Source organism: Falco rusticolus, chromosome 6, assembly GCF_015220075.1.
Source record: "Falco rusticolus isolate bFalRus1 chromosome 6, bFalRus1.pri, whole genome shotgun sequence".
NCBI classification, from domain to species: Eukaryota; Metazoa; Chordata; class Aves; order Falconiformes; family Falconidae; genus Falco; species Falco rusticolus.
The window spans coordinates 77,884,664-77,907,692 of record NC_051192.1 but is presented as its reverse complement, the minus strand read 5'-3'; the positions used below and the strand labels follow the sequence as shown (position 1 = coordinate 77,907,692).

Sequence of the window (23,029 nt, the reverse complement as noted above, 5' to 3'; positions counted from 1 at the left end):
TAAAATGTTTCCCTCCAAATCTGACTTCCTTGTGACTTGAAGGTATTCTGGTTTATGCCTGAAAGCTATAGTTTCAGATTGGTATGGAGGTACTGGTTTTCCATCAGTAACAAAACTAGCTGGCTTGTCTATGGACATGCTGAAGAGTTACTGTTATTATTGGACTTTAGATGGCAGACTTGACAGGAAGAAGCTTCAGCTAGGGGACTGTTCAACATGACATTGTTCTGAGCACTCTTTGGTACTCTCTGCTTATTGGAATGTCAAAAATATTTAATTACATTCTCTGCAGTTCAGTTCTCTTGGCCAACTACAGAACAAGGAATGGAATGCAGCATATGTGTTGTTTTGGTTGTAATAATGGAAGATAAACATGCCCCTTTTATTAATGCTTGGTGTGGGAATCATTAACTGTTTTATTCTAGCTTCCAGAAGTGTGGATTTACAAGAGAATATGTTTCAGTTGATGCTTGAGCTTTTTTTTGGCTTTTGCTCCTCTGCATGCCTGTCAAACTAGGATAGTAAATCAGATTAATACATCTTTTAATGATGCTTGAGTGTAGGGTCCTTACCTTTTGTTAGGATTGATAAATGGAAAATCACTTGTTCATTGACTGCAGACCTGACACTGCACAGACACATGAACTCTGCTGATCTAAATATAACATTTGACAGGAATGTGATTAAAATGAAACATTGCCTTCAGAATTTTATAAACCTAACATCATACAATTTTTCTTCAGGAATAAATGGCTTTCTGTTTTCTTGGAATTAGAATTCTTTTGATACTCTACTAGTAAGGATAAACAAAACTATTTTTTTTCTTTGTTACAGTGCCTTTGTTCCTTTGGATATTCCCAATAAGAAGAATTCCACAGAGTGGGAGAAAGTGAAACTCTTGTTCGAAGAGTTTGGAAGTAGTCGTAAGTTTGAGATTTCTGAGTTTTGCACAACTTGCTACTAACTTATTTTGGCATACTCATCATTGACTGAACAAGAAGACTAACTTCTGTGGTGACAGTTTTCTAACTTGACTTTAACTGCACACCTACACAAAATTTTTGCAATAGGATTGTTCTTTCTGTTCAGACAAAAAAACCACAAAAAACACATCTGTCTTTAAAGAGAGGAGACACTGGCAGTGTCTGCTTTCAGTACAGCCCCCGTTTGACAGCAAATATTCCAATGTTGTGTCCTATATTAGTAGTGGAGAGGGGAAAATACTTTTTTCTATGGAGTCTTTGTTTAACATAGCTTTTAAATGTTACTTGAATAATGAAGTTCCCTGTTTTTTAGGGTATGGTGAATCTGTATTTTGTTGTATGACAACTTTTGAGTGCTTACCTAGATAAATGTGGTACTGCTGTTCACTGTAAGAATGACTATGAAATGATTTTGCTTATTTAGACAGGAAAATCCTGTGTGTCTTATTTTTTCCCCCCTTTGTTCTCCTACTATTGTCCTCTTTAAATGTTTTGCTTGCATTTGTTTTACTGCTTTGCTAGGGCTGTAAAGAACTATTGTGAAGGCCAAACTCCCTGAAGTTGTATTTAACATTTAGCTTATGCAGTTCATGTGTTTAGCCGAGGTGTGCTTTCATAGCAAACGTGTGAAGAATGTGTTTTTACAGGTGAGCTAAGACACTTGCTGTCATTTTCCAAATGTTTCCAGAAAAGTGCTAACTAAATTTGTCTAACAAACGTTAACCCAAATGCGTAAGTGCTCTAATATTTGGGGTGTTGGTGGAAGAGAAGTTCAACATGGCTTGGCAACGTGCACTTGTAGGCCGGAAAGCCAACTGACTCCTGGGTGACATCAAAAGAAGCATGGCCAGCAAGTCAAGGGAGGCGATTCTGCCAGGCTACTCTGCTCTTGTGAGACCCCACCTGGAGTACTGTATTTGGCTCTGGAGTCCCCAGCATAAAACATGGATCTGTTAGTGTGTCTAGAGGAGGGCCACAAAGATGATCAGAGGGCTGCAGCACATCTTCTGTGAAGATGGGCTGGGAGGCTTGGGGTTTTTCAGCCTGGGGAAAGCTCCAGGGAGACCTTATAGCAGCCTTCCAGTACCTAAAGGGGGTCGCCGAGAAATCTGGAGAGGGACAGCTTACAAGGGCGTGTAATAATAGGATGAGGCAGAATGGCTTTAAACTGAAAGAGGGCGGATTTAGATTAGATATGAGGAAGAAATTATTTACTGTGAGGGTAGTGAGGCACTGGAACAAGTTGCCCAGAGTGCAGGTACCCCTGCCTATGGCAAGGAGGGTTGGAACCAGATGGTCTTTAAGGCCCCTTCCAACCCAAACCATTCAATGATTTTGATTTGTGCCTCATTCTTGCTATGTATCAGAGTATTGACTTCTGTCTGAATATTCTGGAATGTAATGCTACGAGCCTTGGTCAAGTTGCATTCTGCATTAGTCTAGGAATTTTGTACTCACTAGAAGTTCCTTGCAATGACACTTGCCAGCTCTATCAGCACTTGATGTATCCCTTCAGGGCCCATGAACTCAGTCAAGCTTCCTTAAGTATTCTCTAACCTGATCTTTTTCTACCAAGGGTACATCTTACTTTCAACCTTTCTCCCTGGTTTCCTGGGCCTGGGTTTCCTGAAGTCTGTTTTTGCTAGTAAAGACCAAGGCAAAGAAGGCATTCAGTACCTCAGACTCTTCCATGTCTTATGTCACCAGGGCCCCTGCCCCACTCAACAGCAGGCCCACGTTTTGCCTCATCTTCATCTGGTCACATATTCAAAGCTCTTCTTGTTGCCTTTTGACTGCACATCCTCACAGTCTTTCATGCTAATACACGCTGTGCTTTAAGCTGTGCTTGCAAGCATAGGAAATAGGGAAGACAAGTCCATAGCTCTTTTGTAATTTTGGCTGTTGGCCTGTTTGTGTTACTCTTGCTTCATAAGTATTCTGACAGCACAGAATAAAATGGTCCTTAAACTGTTTATACACGTAGTGACAATGGTTGAGCTGAGATGTAAGCTGATTTTTCTAGGCTACCTTGATATGGCTGTTAGTTAAATATGCAGTGCTCTACATGTCCTTGCTATGAAAGCATAGTATACTAATGCTTATTTTTAGTAAGACTTAATGATTAAGATGCTGGGTTGGGGTGTAGAAGTCTGGTTTTTAATTTCTGACTCTACCAGCATTCTCTTGTGAAGTTTAATTTCATAGGATAGTTGAGACTGAAGAGACGTCAGGTCATCTAGTCCAGTCTCCTGCAACAAAGAAGGCAGCTGTAAGGTCAGACCAGGTTGTACAGGGCTTTGTCAGCTAGCTCTTGAAAAAAACCAAAGGATGGATATTTCAGTGGAAAAAAACTTTTGCTCTTATCCAGTGTGGATAGGCACACTATCCATTGTCTCATGCTGAACTACTATGCACCACTGCAGAGCCTGGGCTCCACCTCCTTGATAAGCAGGCAAGCTGTATTAGGCCTCTCCAAAGCTGCCTGTGTTCCAGGTTGAGCAAGACTGGGTCCCTTAGCTTCTCTGCGAGGCCTATGCTCCAAGCTCTGACCAGTTCAGCTCTCCCCTTAACTTGCTCAGTTTTATCTGTCTTGCCTGTAGTGGTAACCTTAAAACTGGTTGCAGTATTCCCGATATGGTCCCTTCTCTTCATAGATGGGCACGCTCCTGTTGCTGCAGCCCAGGATGCTGTTGGACTACCATGCTGCCAGGGCACACTGCTTTCTTCTCTTCAGCTTGCTGTCTGCAAAGACACACACCCCCCCCCCCCCGTTTGGTGTTTTTTGTTGTTTTTTTTTCTAGAGCTATTCCACAGCCATCAAGTCTCTGGTCAGTGTTGTTGCTAAAGTTCTCTTGTGTTCCAGATGCTGGAGAAATGAGGACAAAACTCCTGCCTGTTGTCTTTTCTTGTACATGTTATCCTGTTCCTATATTAACTTAACATTTTCATTTGTCTTTCTGCAGTTAACCCAAGAAAAACAAAGATCTTAATTTTAGATGTATGTTCTATGTCTGTTCGGTTTGTAGTGGGATTGCAAACTCATCTGCTGAGGCAGAACCTGATAATATACTTCTGGTGTACAATTACCCATTTTTCAGCCAGTTAGTTTCTTTGTGTTTCATTGAACATAGTTCAACATTTATTAAATGGATGTTAAATACTGGTTTCAAAGACAAGTGCAGGAGGATAATCAAATGTGTTGAAGTACATTGTGTGATACGTTGGAAATAGTGGTCACTTACATGTGAGGCTTTTCCCCTAAACTTGAACACAAGTAAAATTTTCACAAGCACTAAAAGAGAAATGGTGCTAGGTTGTGTGTTTTTTGTTTGTTGAGTTGGGTTTTTCCAGTTTTAAACATGGCTGTAGTATGATGCTTATGAACATATTGCTGTGAGGTTTGGCAAAGTTGTTTGGTATTACCTAGCAAATTTGAGCTGCAAAGTTGGATTTCGTTGTGCTATTGTACTAGCTTTTGATATTTTTGGAAGGAGGCCTATAGGGTTGGTCAGAAGAAAGATGCAGCTTCCCATAGAGGATAACCATAACAAGATTTCTCAGTTTGTGAGTGCCTGATGCTATGTTCAGGAAAAGGGATGGAGACCAGGTAATGAATGGAAACTGGCTGATAATTCTGTGTGAGTAGAAATAAATTTTTTGTGCTCTAAATCCTTGAATTGACTGGAGGGGAGGACAGGACATAGGGAGAACACTAAGTAGCTGAACTATTATGGCTGGGTGTAAAGTTGGACTTGGTTGCTTAAAGTTAATTTTATAATATAAAAAAAATATGCTTGTCAAAAAATAAAAAGCAACTGTTTAACCAAAAAAGTTTGCCATGTTATGTCCTGCATGGTGAGGTTAGGGACAGGACTGTTGTAAAAAAAAAAAATAAAATAATGCAGGAGGATTCTGGGAGTTTGTTGCCTTTGGGGATGAGTTTTTTAACACTTTTCTTCTACTATCCCTTTTCATGTCTAGAGTGATAGTAAGGCTACAGTAACTACTTAATCCCCTGACCTTTTTCCAGTTTGTACATCTGGGTGTATATCAGGGGTCCTCAAACTTTTTAACCAGGGGGCCGGCGTGCGGATGAAGTGGCAGAAGTCATCTGTGGCTGCTTGGTTTTCCCCCCCCGCAACCCCTGGCCGGGGGGAGGGTCTGTAAATACCGGAGGCCGGATTAAGGACCCTGGGGGGATGTATCTGGCCCATGGGCCGTAGTTTGAGGACCTCTGTTGTATATGATCTGAGTGAAGCTGAAGCATGCAGTCTGGCTTGTTTGGTTGTTACAGGATCCATGCTTGCCCTGATTCCTCTGGATAGTGCTTTATTACGAGAAATCAGGTGATAAACAAAACAAAGATGAACTGTCCAGAACGCATATGTAAATTGAGAGAATTATAACAATACCCTGTGGAGGCCAGAAATAAGTCAAGAGGCATTATACTGCTATGGGAGCAAGTTCATGGTGTCTAGTCAACCATTTGAATGCAACATTTGGGAACTTGTAGCAAAGGCGAGATGACTGTCCTGCTTCTTGGAGTATTGGTGGAGGATCTGCTCCCGATGAAAACCTATGCTAGGTGAATTTTCATCTGAGTTGTTGTGACTGGTAACCATGTCTTTTTTTTTTTTTTTTTCTTCATTCTAATTAACTTAAATACTTCAAGAAACCAGTTCAGGAAGAAATGTTCTTATATCTCTAGGAGTTTTCAACAGGCTTTTTTTTTTTTTTTTCTTTTTTTCCCCCAGATGGCTTGACTGCTCTTTCATTTTCCATTAGTTCCTTGACTGTGATTGGAATGCTGGCAGCTATCACTTACACAGTAAGTTGTTATGCAAATGTTTCAGCTTTTTACATTTATGATATTTGCACTTATCATGGGCTATACCTGTACAGAAGACTGTGATCATGCTAAATAGCTTCTACAACAGTATCTTCTGGCTCTGAATTTTCATGGTTTGAAACATTACTTTTAATTTCTTGGAATGAGAGGAACTTTTTTTACTGTGAGTTTAAGAACCACTGTTTCAGTACTTGAGTACAGATCAGACTTAATTTCAATGTGTTTCTCAAGGGGAGATCACATTATTCCTTATGGCTTGTAACACATTCACTGGCTCCGTCTGGTTTTAAGCCTTTGTCTCTTTCCCTGTGCAGCAGTGGAAAACTAAATATTGCTTGTTTTATTCACTGAATGATGGCACAACCTAGACTTAGTCTGGTCAGTCTATAATACTGAATGTAACCCTTGATACAACTCTTCTACGTGTTTAGTTTTATCTTTGCAGAGCTTGGCAATGAAAAGTCTGGCAGAATAACTTGATTTGTAAAGTACACAATGTTCTCTATCATAACTTTCCCTTTTTGTAAAAAGCTGTTCTTCATTCAAGAAATGAAAAAGCAATGTCTTTAGCAGAGCATTGCTTCACAGTTCTGTTTCTAGAATTTGAGTAAGGGTAAATATCCATGCATGTCAGGATTCAGTTTTAAGTATGAAAAATCTTCTGTGATGTGTGCCTTTTAATCAAGAGTACCAAAAAAGTTAAAAGCAAATGGTTTGAAACTGCTTAGAGGCTTGCTTTTTAAAGCCTTGGAAGTATTTTTGTTAGTCCTAGGCATGCAACTAAACTGCTGCAGTTCCTTCTGTAGCTTAGAAGGATTTGAAAGTGTTCATTCTGTAACTGATTATAAATCATGATTATGGTTATGTTAGTTCAACTGCTTGACTCCTGCTTTTATGTTCAAAGGAGAGGAACCATTTTAACTTTTTACCTTTTGGCCAACATTTGATGTTTGTGTTTTCACTTGGTTTTTCCAATCTGTTCTATTTCTTCAGTCACTGAATAATCAATCTGTGTAATGCATGTATTAACTTGTCATCAAGGTAAAATTTTCCAACTAAGGTGAAACATCAAAGCTTAAGATAGCTGCAGACAAAGCTTTAAAACTTGTCAGTAAATGATGTTTTCCTGATAGGTTTTAATCTTTAACTCAATGTCCTTGCTGAAATAACTTTCTCTTCCATTGCAGCCTGACTGTAACATAGTAAAGTTATTTCCATGTAGCTTTGCTAGTAAATTCTTAAGTGGCACCATAACAATAGCTCATGCAATACGCTATTTTGAAGCCTTGCTAGCCGAGGAAATGTTTTGTGGTAGCTTGCTGTCAGGCAAAGGATAATGGATAATATTATCACAGACTAAGGATATAAGAGAAGGGTATTCTATTAATAACTGGGTAAGGGGGTAAAGTACCTGCTAAATATACATTTAGACTCTTAAACCTAAATTGAGTAACGAGCATAGCTGATGGTTTTCTGTCTCTATACTAGTGACTTCAGCTGGTCTAAGTTAGAGCGGGATGATGGGAGGCAATTCGGTACAGGTTCTTCGATGTGTCAGAACACTGACAGCTCAGTGGCTGTCAGGCTCTGCAGTAGGTAGGAGAGCAATTCGGTGGATCAACTAGTAGGTATCTCATGTGAGCTGAATTGCTCTCAGTCCTATTGACTAAGTGCTTTAACTTGACCCAAATTATTTATTATTTTAAGCTTTTTCTGATGGACATGGTTCACTAGATCATCCAGGCTGTATAGCTGCCATCTAGATTGTATGCTTGTCAAAAAAGATCCAGACCTTTGCTTAGCCTGTAATAATATGTCAGCTTTTAAAATTGTTCCCCATAATCATGGATGGAAAGATTATACTCTTGTGCAGTTACATTACTGCAGAGCACATGTAGTGTTTTTTAGCTTCCTTGAGACTATAATTTAGAAGCAACTCATCAGCTGGGAGAACATCCTCAGTATTTTCTTCAAGCAGCTACCCAAGTATGGGTTTTTAACTCTTAGTAAGCATCTAAAATGCAAGATTGTCTTATTTTGCAGAAATTTATTGCTGACTGAAATGTAAACAGTTTGGAAGTTCTGTAACTTATTGCTAATATTCCTTACTTACAATGTTACTTCCCTATTTATTTTTGAGTATGGATTGGTTGTAAGCACCATTCAGCCGAGTATCACAATATGCTTCTGTCCTCAAAACTAGCTGAACCTGGAAATATGTGACTTGCATTTAATGTTCAGTAACTGCAGTGTGCTGTGTTTGTCTGTCTGTGTGCTTTCTCAGATGAAGACAACACCTCTGTCCTCAGTGTTGTTGCCTTAGTCTTGCTGTATTTAGGACTTGTACAGATACTGGATGGTAACTAAGGTGAAACATCAAGCATAAGAACTAAAATAGCCTGCTCTGAATGCCTTAATTATAAGGTTTTAGTCTAATTTTTTGCTTTGAAAACTTCAACCAAACTGTCGGTGCAAATTCCTGGGCATGGAATTCATATTTACTTTTAACTGCTGTATTTGATCTGTTCTGAAACTATCCCTTCTGTTTTATGGTAGGTGTTAGGGCAGGGTGGGAGAAATGGAGGAGCTATTTCACAAAAGTTCTAGGGATGAGTTCACACAGAAAGTGGTCATGGTCCACCTTGGATATGAGACTGGGTTTTTTTGTCATGTTTGCAGGCAATCGTAGAATCTTATGCTGACACAGGGAGCTGGCTTTGATACGTGTGTGGACTAAAGTACAAATGTGTCATGGAGAATGAAAACCACTTAAGGTCTGTGCTCAAAGTTGGAGGAGGAATAGATTATTTCTTTTTGTGCTGCAGTGCTTTTGTAACACTTTGCCTGCTGCCAGTGGTGGTCAGGCTTCCATATGAGCAATGCTGTTCTCATGGTCTGAATTGCAAGTGTGACCTCGATAGCATGTGGATGCCATGTACCTGCATTTCAGTTTATGCTGTTGGCTGGGTTTTTCCCGGTATGACTTAATGCAGAAGTTACTTCAGCAGTGAAAAGTTCCTGGTCTGTCACACTTCTCTAAGCCTTAGGGAGAGACTGGCCCAGAGTATGGCCTCTGTCTACAAGTTTGAATTACTCCACCCCCTTTGACTAGGAGGAGGAGAAGCATGATTCTGGAAGGGGTAACTGTTTGTCTCTTGGTAACTTCCCACTTCTCTGCGTTGTGGATTTTTTGCTGTTAGTCTTCTATAATAAAAAAATAATCACCTAGATAAGACAAAAGCATTAGTGCATGGGCAAGTCTTTAATGCTTGCCTCTGACTTCAGACATCTGATAAGTAGTTAGGCTCCTGTATTTTTCAGCCAGCCTTCTGCATACCTGTTAAAATGTTTGTCCCAGTTTCTAAAAGTGGGAGGCATTTGTGCTTAGTCATCAAACCACTAATAATAGGTAATTGGTGGTAGATTATTTTTTAAGCACAAAAAGAGAATAGCTTTATATAAGGGTGAACACAGGAACAAAGATACTTCAAAATCTTCCACAAATGCTTAGCAGATGATGGGGAAAAAAGGGTAGAGAGAATAGATGAGGAACACAATGTGTGGTATCTGAGTTACCTTGTCTCTGAAGAGAAGTGATCTCAGATCTTTGGTTTATACTAGTTAAGAGCTGAGGATTCATACTAGACATAACTGATTTTTTTTTTTGTTATATTCCCCTGACATCTGAATATTCTCAGGATGTTCCCATTGCCAGCATTGCAATTGTATTGTTTAAGGGGAGTTAAGAATGGGAGTATCTGTTCTTCTGTACACTCATATTCACCCCTTTTAAAGAAAAAAAAAAACTTTCTAAATGAGCATCTAGTGAAGGTCGTATTGTAATAAGTGACATGTTAGCAAGTACTTTCATACCTAATTAATAATGATTTTATGTTGAAAGCCTTCTACTTCAACATAAAATCCGAAAGTAAATAGGAATGCTGTGCCTGCACTGACTGCAATTGACTGAGTTCCTCTTGAAATGTTATTTGTGGAAGACTACCATGAAACAGATGAATCGAGTGATTCTATTTAAGTTGCTTGGTGCACAATTTATCCATTCTACAATTAGTCAAACATATGTTAACAATACTGCTTTGTGTGTAGCCTTGAGTGTGAAGAATTAGATTATGGCTGTTCTAAAACTGCACTTCCGCATTGTGGTAATATACAATACTGTGAGAAGTTGGGTAAAAGAAGCTTTGGCACTGACAGCAGGCAGCCTTGAATTTGAGTAGATACTGAGAGCAAAAGCTTACTTTTGTATGTATGTGCTCCTAGGATTTCTCTGTGAAAGCATATTCTGCTTCCACAGGAGGAGGGATGCAGGGGGGTGGTGTTCTTTGGATTGTAAATGGCTAAAGTTTAAATTATAGAACTAACAAATTTACCCCAGTGACTAATGTAGTTAAAATCTATTTTTAAGGCGTATCATTGGCATCAATCCAGTGTTCTGGGCCTCTCGAGGCCCAGGCTGATTTCATGTATTACTCTGATATACATTGTGAGCTATTCGTGCAACGAAGAACAGACTACTTATCAGACCACACAATATTGTAACCTTTGGCATGTTTGTTTGGTGTTTTTTTTTGGGGGGGGGAGGTGGCGTTCAGGGACAATACAAATCAAAGTGGTGTGCTGGACCAGAGTTGCTGACAACTGAGGACTTGTGTTATTGAGTATGATGGAAAGGTAGATAACACTACAGTTCAACACAGCTATCATTATGTTAGCCTGCTGGTTTTCATTTTCTGTGGCTTGAAACCTCAAAATCGGATCACTAAGTTTGACCTAGTGATACATGTAGAGACAAGCTGCTCTTGTAGTTTGAGTAAAAATGCAGAATTTTGCTGTTGAGTTGTGAGCTTCTCCCCAGCTTCTGAATGGGGTAGCATGAAATAACATTGTTAGAACTGAAGAAATAAAACTTATTTGATATGAAAAAACTGAGTTCCTCATTTTCTGTGAAGTATTAATTATGAATTTGGGGAGAGATTAGCAATACATACTGAACTTGAAAGCTTCTCATCCCACAAGATAAATCACGGGGAGAGTAATAACATAGAAATTACCATATTAAGGGGTTAATGTAAAAGTTGCTTCTCCCAGGGAAGGTCAGGGCTTCCTCAGAACTTCTTTCAGTGATGACTTAATACAGAAGATGGTGTATGGTTTTGCAGATGCTCTTGGTTAAAAACAAGAGTTATTTTAAGAATTAACTTTGAATTCAAATTTCATGCTTGCTATGAAATATTTCAGGAGTCAACAGCTAATATTTGACTAAAGAAGCAAATTAAATGTTATGTGGCATTTCTTAACACCATGTCATTCAAATGAGAATAGAAATGAGATGCAAGGAAGATAATTGAAGGGAAGTGAAAGGAGTGTTTAGAGAGAGGCTTTGAACTCTACACTTTAAGCAGAAAATAAATTGGCTTGTTCTGTTTAGTTCTCCATGTGATGACACTTGGGACCGACCTGCAGACTGTGGCAACTGGTTTCTCTGGACCTGTAACAGTGTCCGACTGTGGGCTGTGCGGTTCTTGAGTCTGAACTTTTTTCAGTAGTGTTAGCCTTCTACAGGAAAGAGTTTCTCTAATACTTGATTGCAAGGGAAGGTGAAAAAGGTATTTAGCATGAGGCTAAAAATTTTGAAGGTAGTGTATAAGCATAAACTAGAGCAGACATCTTAGTAGTTTGACATGTTGCATTTCCTTGCCGAGTACACTGAAGAGTAATCTTCTATTGACATTAACTGGCACTTTGAAGACTGGGAAGGAGGGGAGAAAGATGCAACTAGGGAAGATTTATAGTCTAGATTTCTAACTTTTCAAGGGGAAGTAATAGTGGTTTTACGAAAAGTATAGATGAAGTCTGCAAATTTTCGCGATAGAGATGTTTATTACTGATGAGCTTAAGGTATCACTTTAACAAGTACACACAATGTTTAAATGGGTAACATTGTTTAGCCTTACTTCTTGGTATGTCTCAGTTTTCATCAGAAGCCTGAATTGGTAGTTGCTTTTTGGTTTTAAGCTTTAGTAACAGTCTACTTTGTTGGCATTTATGTAATGCGTAACTGAAGTACAGTACTTGATATTTAAAATTGTTTTGTAAGAAATGTGAACAAGGGATCCTCAGGGGGGCTCTGCAAATCCATGACCTTGATGATTTATAGTGACAGATTTCCATGTCTATAAACGTGGGTTATAACAAGAAGATTATAAATCAGGGCTGCAGTGCTGGTTTTGGCTGGGGTAGAGTTGGAAACAGTTTCACAGATGATGTAGTTTGCATCTATTCTTTCCATTAATGTGTTTTGCATTGAAATGGTTTTGCATTGCCTTAGGTATTAATACAATAGTTGCTGTCAGCTCCAGATTGCTATTTGAATTCAGGGCAGAATAACATATTACTCACAATGGTAGGCAGATTAATTTTTGAGTGATCTTGTGCATCTCATTTAGCATGTCCTTGAAGGATGATTATAACTGGTGCTGTAATTTTTCCAAACATCTAATAATTATTACCTGATTTCTTAAACTGTAAAGTGATGCTTTTTCCTCCATCATGAAAGAGGTGATGTTACAAAGCTCAGTTTGTTTAATGACAGATTTAATGAACTTTTCACGCCTAAAGTTTGTCCAGAGTATGATTTACTTTTCTTACAGTTGACTTAAGAGCAAAGCAGCTAAAGCCTCTTTATCTGTCTAACCTTAAAAGCACTCCTTTATGACTGACTTTTAAAATAGACATCAGTTATTAAGAAATCCAGAAGTTAGTAGTATTCATTGCCATTACCACTTCATCACTTCAATGTCAGTTCTTAAATATTTAAAGGAAATGTGGTTATTTGATTATGTTCACTTCTCCATGAAGCAGTAAATACCCAACCCAGCAAACCAATTTGAGTGTTCTTTGTTTTAACAGCCTGATTCCTACTGCACTCTTGGACACCTGTAGATATTAAACTGCTGGATCAATGATAGCTTTGTACTTTTGAGATTTTTAAAGCTGCAGCTTCAAAGGAGATTAAGCTTTTCTTTGGTTGTTCTTCTAAACTTGATGGAGCAATGCAGATGATGGCAACTGGGCAAAACAGTTAAGCTCATTGTTAAACGTAGACAGTTAACTTTTTACGGACGATAACTCCAGCAAACACAGGTTTTGTGTGTAGTGGAACAACTGTAGTGTAGAGGCTGTCATACTTGTTTTCTGCATCTTAAAAGCCTTGACTCTGCTTTGTTGGTTGTTTTTAATTTTTGTTCACGTAAACACTGACAAATAAGTGAGACAATCTGTGAATCTGTATGGTGGAGAGAGAACATTAATATGAAAAGTCAAGGTGAATGTGTAGCAAGATACATGTTGGAGAAATGGATAAGCAAGTACTCAATGCATTGTTCATGTTGTACATAACAGATCATGCAAGAAATGCCATACAGAACATACCAGTTCAGTTTGGTCAGTCTTTTCAAGCTTTGAGATATAGGGTTTTTTTGTTTGTTTATAGCAATGATATTCAAACATGTTGTTATAGCTATGACAATTGAATACTAAAACTTCCCATAAAAGAACCAAGATTTTACTACTTGGTATATTGAATGATTTTCCAAACTGTATGGCATGAGCTTTTAAAAAAAAAACAACAAACCAAACAACACACAAAAAAACAACTGTCCATGAGATGGTCTACCATCTTCAGATGCTTTTAGGAGGCTTTCTGCTTTGCTCTTCACAATTTAGGGAGGATGTGTGAACCACTGTCACAGTTTACCATGCTTAATGGTGTTCTGGAAATAAGATTCTTTAATTCTAACTTTTATGTTTAGAATGGTAGTAGGTGTAGATAACCAGGTTTCTTTAATGTGAGAAAGCAGATGATTATTACTTGTAGAGTCAGATTACTTTTCAAGAAAACTGTGCAGTCTAGGTGCATGGAGGAGAAAGGTACAGTTTAAAGAAAGGTGGAGTCCTAGTTCTTCTTACACAAGCTCAGAAGTTCTGCGTGTGTTGAGATTACTGAATTGGACTAGCTTACTTGCTCAATCAGAAGCAATGCTAACAAGAGTACATTGTATACATATGAAATGTATACAATTCATATGTATACATATGAACAAAAAATATTCAGTACAGGCAACTGAACTATATAAATTGCTAAAGGGATAGAAGGTATCATAACATGACTTCCCTCATGCTTAGTCTAAATCAAATAAAAAGCTATTTAGGCTATGGATACAAAAAGTCTCTTCTATATGTCAATGTGGGACAATGAGATTGAAAAAGACTTGAATTGTATTTCTTTAAAGCACTACGTATCATGGAGTTTAGCTGTTTTTAACTTGAATAGATGTATTTTTGATCGCCGTCTAATTCGTAGAATTGAAAATTTTGTCTTTTCATGGTCACACTTTCCGATGAAATCTTTAAGCAAGCTTCTGTAAGAAAATAGGAATGTCAATATTTAAAGCTGTGGGCATTTCTAACGGCTTTTATACAGCGATACAGCAAGGCCTCTCATTCGTTTGTTTCACGTGACGTCGCTAGAGGGCAGTGCTACGCAAGAAATGTTTGTCAGTATTAACTTTTACGCTTTCTGCACAAGATGTATATATACACCTTCTTAAGACACCTCAGTGACAACACTTAAAAGCCACATGCTTGATATATGGACCTCTAAAAATAAATGGAATGGGGAGTCTTCCTGCTAAGCTACGCAAGTACTTTCTGCTAATTTCTTGAAATCACAGGTTTAATTTTTAAATGTTTTTAACCAGAAAAGGTTGCTAAACTACTTTCAGTTATGGTGCTGGTTGTGTACCAAACTGATCAGAAAACTTACATGTTCTGTTTGATCTCTGACAAGGAGAGATTATCCTTTTTGGCCACAAGTTAGACTGTCTTATTAGCACAACATAGCAGATGTAGAAAGTGAAACATAATTAACTTCTAGTTAAACTACAATGCCAGCTGGCTTCAGGTTTTTTGTAGTAGGTGTTGAAAGTTAACTTTAACTCCTTTGTAAAGGCATTTGCTATATTAAGTTCAATGTGGGTTTTTTCTGTATTCCTCATGACTGATCTGTGTGCTTATGGCTGATGTGGTTGATAATTAGCTGTTCCCACTGTAATAATACACTCTTTTCAGTGGAACTCTTTGGTAGCTTGTACAACTTAAAAATGTTAAACTACCAGTTATGGTTCTCGGTGGAAAACCTTTCTGGATCATTTTAATACTGAAGGGTTTGTCCCTGATATAGATACTTGCTGCAACTTCTGTGAAATGTGATTTTACAACTTGTCTCAAGGTCACTTGTTTTCTAACCTCTGCTTATGAGTGACTATTAACATACTCGGCCATTAATAAGAAAGACTATTGCCTTTACTAGCCATGGGCTAGGAATTCAGACAGTCTGAAATGTTGTAAGCTGCTGAGTCTGCAAGAGACCAAAGGATCAGAACAGCAACTCTTTCTTCTAAATCTTAGCTTTGGAATGACAGGAGAATAGCTGGTTCTGCTGCGGACAGGATGGGAAGGAAAAAGACACAAGAGAAATGAAGATGAAGTAAACTGGAAGCAATGCTCGTGTAGTCCCTCTTGAAGTACTTCAGTGCTCTGTCTGTAGTACAGGGTATATTTGGGTTCAGTGGCATGCTGAGAGAATGGCTGGGGTGTATGCTTCTCACTGTTCTTCAATGCCTACTGATACTGCATGACCAGTATTAAACTAAGTGTTGCTTTCATGTGAGTTACAGGCTTCTGCTTTACTGATGACAGATTTCCTTGCAAATTCGTGTCTCAGGCCAAGCTACCACTTCTGTGAATAGCAAATAAGGAAGAAGTCTTAAGAAGTTTTAGACTGTTCTTTTTATAGGCTAGGTAAGCTGGGGTTTCTGTTGCTTTAAGTTGTTCTAGGTGTTTTCCTCTTCTCCTTTAGACTAGAAGGCCACCTAATTCAAGAAATATATGAAGTATAAATATGAACTTCATCCACCCAGGGATTATCTGTATTGCCTCTGGGCAGACTCTCAAATTGGAATGATGCACCTGCTCAGGGATGATACCTCTTAATTTGTATTTACTAGGTAGTGAGCTCTTGGGGTTTGGCTTTCTAGCACTTGAGCTAACTGCTAGGGGGTGATTTCTTATATGGATCACCTGTGAGAATTCTAGATAGGGGAATCTTCACTAAAATAAGTTGTTCTAACTATAAATATAGATTAATTTTTTTGTACTGTAAAACAGTTTCAATGAAACTGATCAGTAACAGCAGAGACAGCAGCTGGAGACTTTAAAGCCCTAACCTTGCAGTGTATATTATCAGATACTAGCCTGCACAGTTAGTGTTTAGTACTATGTTAACTTAATTTTGAAGAACCTATATGGAAGAAAACCCCGATGTATGCCCTAATTGCCTATTACACTTGGATAACTGTTTTTACTCCTCAGTGCAGTGCCTCTTATCTGTCTTAATGCTTCTATGCAAAGACTGTCTAAAAACAAGCCCTGGAAACTGTTGTTTCAGTGGGGTAAACATGTCAAGATTTAATTGTTTTTTTCAAAGCTAATGTATATACATTAACTTGTCTTAATTACTTTAAAGGCTTTTCTGATCTGTTTTTATTCATATTCCAAACTTTGAACCAACAGTTGGTTTCAGGGGTGAGCTTTCTCTTGGTTTTACTGAACAGCTTTGGTTTTCTTGTACTATCTTTGATACATTGCTTTTCTGAGCTGCAGATGCCCAAAATAATAGCCCATTGAGTAACTTAACACTTGCACTAACCCAGGGGTTTGAAACTTTGTTCGGGACAGCCTGGAAGTTGTACATCAGCCTGAACGGACATGTAGCTCTGAAACTGAACTAATACAGCTTCTGTTCAGACCTGTGACACATCACATGACTCATCTTTCTGCCCCTCATTCTGTACATTGATGTCTTGAAGGACCAGTGTGGCTTTTTCCCCCGCTGATGATGGGAAGCTTGCTTGGATAATCATCTGACTATTATCATTTTTTTGTATTCAAGGAAAGAACTTGAACTGCCTTCATCATTAGAGCGAGCTTGATGCTCAAATATGTAATTCACATCAGTGAAAACAGCAAAACAATGCATCACTTAAAGAGTTGCAGTTTGCTTTGTAGAAATTTAGATTTAGAAGATTTAAACTCTGAGTTTTATGCCTTAACTATTTCTGTTGAGTAAATACTTGGTATCTGTTAGTTGATGGTAGCTATTTGAAGAACAGGTGGAAGCCTCTGCTTAATAATGAAATCAAATTGCTTCTAAGCTTAGGTTTATAAAATTGTGTAGAGCTGTTGTTCTAGCAATGTTTCATTATGTGTTTCTACATACTGAATTGGTTTTTGGCTCTGGCAAGAAACGCTTTTGGTTCCACAGAGGGACCTTGAATAGATTGGAGCATGTGTTCCAGTTACGAAATTGGATGGTGTTTGTACTTTCACCTAAATTCCAGAGTTATGCTTCAAGTAGTCAGACCTGAATGAGCTCGTTGGGGTCAATACGGGCTCAATACTTCTCGGTCTTCATAAATGATCTGGGTGATGGAGTTGAGTATGTAGTCATATAGTTTGAGAATGGTATCAAACTGGGAGAAGTTGATAGAACAGAATGAAGAACCACTGTAGAGACATTGACAGGTGGAAAGTTTAGGCCAATAAGAATGGCATCAGGTTTAGCAGATGTTAAGGCCTTCTCTTGGAGTGGACTAATTCCAAGCAACAGTTTGTTCTGGAGTCTGTCTGGGAGATGGCTCTGAAAAGGACATGGAAGTCATAGTGGACAGCAAGCCGAGCGTGAGCCAGCAATGTGCCCTGCAGGAGAACGGCAGAGTCCTGGGTGTACATCAGCAAGAGCATAGCTAGTAGATCAAGGGACACAATTTCATTGTACTTGGCACTTCCAAAGCAGCACCTGGGAATGCTGTGTCTGGTTTTGGTCCCCCAGTTTGTTTGGGAAACTGTACAGGCTCCAGTGGAGGCTTGTGAAAGTGAATAGAGAATTGGAGAACACAACCCATAAAGAAAAGGTTGAAGTAATTCTTTCTTCAGCCTAGAGAAGAGGATGACTGGAGGAGACTGTTTCTTAGCTCCTGTAGATAGCAGAATAGCTTAGTGCTCTCAAAGGAGATAGTCTAAAGGGAGAACTGAGCCATGTCTGTGGACGGAGTTGTAAAGTCCAGCCTAAGGTAAATTCTTTTTTCTTACCTAAAATAGTTAATCTTGTAGTAGAGACCCTTCTGTGGTTGTATAGATGTGTTCAAACCAGAATTTCTAGAATGTCTTAGTGAAAGCATGGAATTTCATTGCCATCGCTAGTCTGTGATAAGAGATGTCTCTCTTACAGTGTTTTTTTTTTTTTTGCTTTAAAAGCTATTTAACATTGGGACTGAAATTGCCAGTTACCTTTGGAGCTAAAAAAAAAAAAAAGTTTAACTTAATTTGGAACAGTCTGTAAGCAGTGCTGCTGCTAAGTTCTTTTAGCTGTATTTTTGGGTGACAAATGGGGTTATGTTAGTTGGGAAGCCTTGAAATGCTGAGCAGATAGCTAATAGCCTACCTTGTTATCTGGGATTTGATGGTAAAACCAAATCTAATGCTTTATAGCTACGCAAAAAAGTCATGTAGTGCAAGTTTTCAAAGATCTAGCTGAATGTCTTGACTAATATATACTTCAAGAAATAGTTAAGAAAATACTGTTCTCCTACCCTTACTTAAATGCTTTGAAGTGACTTAACAGGTACCACCGTTTCCTTGAGTTTGAAGCCTGTTGACACACATGCTGTCTGCTTGTGGAACTTAACTGATGCCATTCCAACAATTTACTGGTAATTGTTACTCTGAACACAAGAAGCCCAATTCCACAGTAAGCGAACAAGGCTATCAGACTGCTAAACTTCTGTTTCATGCTTTCATAGCCTAATACTTGGGGGAATGTTTCTTTAAATCATGGAATACTGTTGCTTGCAGACTGAAACTGAAGTTTGTGGGCTTAGTGTCCGATATAAATTTAAATAAATAACCATTTTAATATAGTTAATGTGGCTTTGGGCTACAGTAATAGTACATAAGACCCCTTTGTTAAAGGAACTTAGATAGGGGTATTGGTGGCAGAGTATGTGGCATTGTGAAAAATACACGAAAAAAATGGACAGTGTCTTGCTTTGAGTACAATGCATGAGACATTTTAAGTAGGTTCTTAAGGAGGTCAAGCAAAGTCTGGTGTACAGAAAGCTCATGTGATCTGATAGCATGTATGGTGACACTTGTAATACACTAGCATTTGTGTTAAATATATTCTCAGGATGAAATGTAAAGCTGTACTCGAAGGAGCAAGTGGTATTTCTGTGGAAAATCTAGAAAACTGCTCATTTCTGAAGTTAGGAAATATTCAGATATCAAGCATTCTAGTAAAAATGTATGTGTTAATTGTGATTAAGAGAATGAAAAGTAGAACCTTCCTGCTGAGCTCTGCACAAAGAATAACCTGTCACCAACAACCTCCCACCTACGGTGAAAAAAATAAAAAGCCAGTAGCTAAAGTCTCTAAACTGCTTGGAGGAACTTCTGACCTGGGCCTAGATCTGTAACACTCAGGACAGCTTGGAGGAAATAGTGGCGTTTTCTTTACCTTGCCTCTGGTATCCATTGGTGGTTATGTTGGTGGAAAGCTTACAGACTCAATGGAATAAATCTAGGCATAATGTTGATACAGAAGCTGGCAAAAACTTTGAATGGTGTAGATTTATAACTAGGAGTAAATGCTAACAAAATTATGAATGTGAATGGCTATCTAAGCAGTCTCGCAATGTGACTGAGTTTAGGTGTTCAACTAACTTCTTTGTCTTCCTACTGAATAATTTTTTTCAGTGAAACAAGTACTTTCTATGTAATTTCATTTTAAAAACATAAGTTGAAAACTACTGGCTACAAAGAAATTGTGTATGCTTTGGTTCTAAAACTATTGAAGTTCAGTATCTAGAAATTCCTGTATTACACAATGTTTTGATTATGATCTAAAGTAGGAAAGTTAAGGTTTTTGAAAAAAAAATGGTTTGACAAAAAAACCCCAACCAGGGCTAGCTTGATGACTCTTCAGTGGGCTATGCTTGTATGGTGTCTTCAAACATGCTACTGTCTTAGTGATTGAGAGACACTGAAGTACTGTTGGAACAATGTGGCGTGCTGGAATCTGCATAGCATACTTGTTTTGCTCAAAAAAAAAGAATTGATTGCCTTAGAATGTGGGGGCGCGGAGGATAAGAGCAGTGATACCTTAGAGACAATATATTTTAATCAGATTAAAACATGTGACATAAAATTTGACAACTTGTTTCCTTTTTATCTTAGGCTTATGGTATGTCAGCATTGCCTCTAAATTTGATTAAGGGAACTACCACTGCAGCTTATGAACGTTTGGAGAACACTGAAGATATCGAAGAAGTGGAGCAGCATTTATTAAGGATTAAATCAAAGGTGCGGTTGGTCCTCACTGTTCTCGCTTAATGAATTTTTTTCTTGCCTCCTTACTAGTTGATGGTCATACTGTAGAGAGCTTTTGTTAGAGAAAAAATCGCAAGTCAGAAGTGATTTGTTTGAAAACAAATGTGGTCACTTGTGTAGTAGCAATGAGGGTTTTTTCAGTCCTGCAGCAGTACTTATTTCTGTCTTGATAATAATGGTGCTGCCAAGCAAAATGCAAACTTCTCTGGTCCTGCTTGGATATATGGAAGAGATACTTCGTAGAAGTTTAGAATATTAACCTCATTTAGTCTGCCATCAGATGGGGCATCCAATTTGTTCATACTTAATGTAGCTATCAACACTGGATACTTACCACATGGAGCTGTCATGAGTTAAATTAATCAAACGATTAATCATCTTTATGAATGAGTAACAGCCCCTGATATTCTTGCTTCCAGTTCATGTACCTTGCTGTTATAAATCATTTCTTTATGAAAAGCATACATATGGAAATATCTGTTCAGAATATAAACATCACTAGGATCTCAACACCGTTTATAAACGCATAATGGTCTGGTAGCTCACTGAAATGCTGTGCCTAATGTAAGCAGGACACTTAACAACTTTAGAGCCCAAGCCAAAGGACAGTAAGACTTCTTCTTTATGGATAAGATACTAGGAATAATCTCCCACCCTTTTCCAGCCCATTTCATATAATGGTTTGACCAGTGTTTTCAGAGCCCTGAGCTGGTGGAAGGGACATGAAGATGCATCACTTGAATCGTGGCAGTCCATCTATGCTGTTGTGTGCTGTGTGATAGCAGACCTCAGCAGTGTTGAAACTGTTCCATCAGTCTTCCCTTGATACTTGGCTGCCTCTACATAGTGTGGTACCTTCAGTGTTCTGGGAATCCTGTTCCATAATGAAACCTAAAAAGTAGTCTCCCTGGTTTAAATTGCAAAGGTTTGGTTTTGCACAGAGTAGTACTACAATAAAGGCATCTATATTACTAAGATCAGTATGAGAAAAATGAGAAACCCCTGAAAAGTGGAGCATTATGTATTAGAAAAGATTATGTTGGTTTATGAGAGCTTCCAGTCAACTGGTCACCTTGTTTGACCTAGCTAACAAATGGGATCAAGAAGTGGAAAGTTTAAATTATATCTGTATTTTAATGTGACCATTAGCATAAACTATTTTTTCTTGGGTTATGGATTATGGCCAGGATTTGGCCTCAGTCTGTAATTGAAATCTTAGGTCTTCAGTTGCATTTGCATGGTCATGAAGAAAGTGAGTGTTACTGAGGATAATGTATAGTGAAAACTACAAGTATGAAGGTATGGTGCTGACATACTGAATCTTTTTATTAGATTAATATGGTTTCCTGCCATTAATACACCTGGTAGCTTATTTCATTAGTTTTAAACAATCAAAGCTTGGACTTGCAGCTTGGGAGCTTGGACTGTTCTGTGAAGGTTTTTTCAAGTCACTGGAGGGCTGTACAGGGTGTGGAAAACGTGTTCCTGTTCAATTGGAGATCAAAATATACTTTTTAAGTGTCACATGTGCCTAGAATGTAGTCGAGTCTTGTAGATACATTTCTCAAAAAGGTTACAATAGACTTGCTTTAACTTCATTAGCTATAAACTGTTTCACTATTGGTAGGAAGGAGGGAAAATTGAATAGGGATTTTGAAAATTTAAAAATACTTAGTAGGACATGCGCTAAACTGTAAGAATCTCTTTTTATCTAAGGATCAATTTCTTATTCAGCAGCATTGATGATAGAAACAATTTTGGTTCTGTTGCTAATTAGTGTGTAACTGAGATCTAAGGATGTGCTACTCAATTTAAGAAGGCACCATTGTATTCTGTTGTAGTATTTAGAATCTCAGAAAGAAAGTGCATGCTTAAACACAATCATCAAACAATAACCTGCTACACTTAACTAACTCTTGGTAGTGGTGCCTCCTGTTTGAATTCCTGTAAAGTTAATTTTTGGAAGAGCAAGTAATCTTGCTCTTGCAAGTACAAGAAGCATAGCTGAGTATCTATAGTGGAATGCTGGAAAGAAAGTACAGATGACAAGCTTAATATATCAGCTTAATTATGGAATTTGATTGGAAGGAACCTCAAAGTCATCAGGTTCACTGCTCTACACAAAGCAAGGACCCCTTTCAGGTTAGATCAGGTTATTCAATCACATCTGGGCATTTTAAGTGTTTCTAGCCATGGAAACTGTCCACCCTGTTAAAATTTAACATCCTCGTTGTGAAAAGTGTTTTCTGTCACCTAATAGAAATCTGTCTTGTTGCAGCTTTTGACACCTTTGCGCTTCATCCCCTTGCTATGCATAGGAGCAGTGTGAATGTACATGCTACAAAGTCTTTAGAGTTGTTGCAACTCATTAAACTAGATGTCAAGTCTATTTTCTTGATTCAGTATCTCTTGCACTGTTTTTTGGTAACCAGTGCAGAGATGGTCGTCCTCTGTCATCAAGGGATAGACGTACTTTACAACAACTAGAAGAGAGGCTAAGGATACTTCGAAGAAGAGAGAGGCATCTGGAGTCTGTTGAGAAAAGCTGGTGGACGAAATTCTCTGAAGCTATCAGACCTCTAAAGGTAAAACTTTCTCACTTTCTGAGACAAATTGAAATAACTTCTTGCTTTCTTCTTCCCATATAAATCATAGGTCAAGTTTTATCAAC

At 38.3% G+C, this 23,029-nt stretch overlaps 1 protein-coding gene across 2 annotated transcripts in view; it reads left to right on the top strand.

Annotated features, from left to right (window-relative positions):
* LMBRD1 (LMBR1 domain containing 1) overlaps positions 1-23,029 on the top strand; it is an 80,182-nt gene that overhangs the window by 26,474 nt on the left and 30,679 nt on the right. For both annotated transcript variants that reach the window (XM_037392159.1, XM_037392157.1), the window contains exons 6-9: positions 835-923; positions 5,738-5,811; positions 20,206-20,331; positions 22,791-22,943. In XM_037392159.1, the coding sequence (XP_037248056.1) occupies positions 835-923; positions 5,738-5,811; positions 20,206-20,331; positions 22,791-22,943 (442 nt within the window). The remainder of the gene's footprint in view (positions 1-834; positions 924-5,737; positions 5,812-20,205; positions 20,332-22,790; positions 22,944-23,029) is intronic.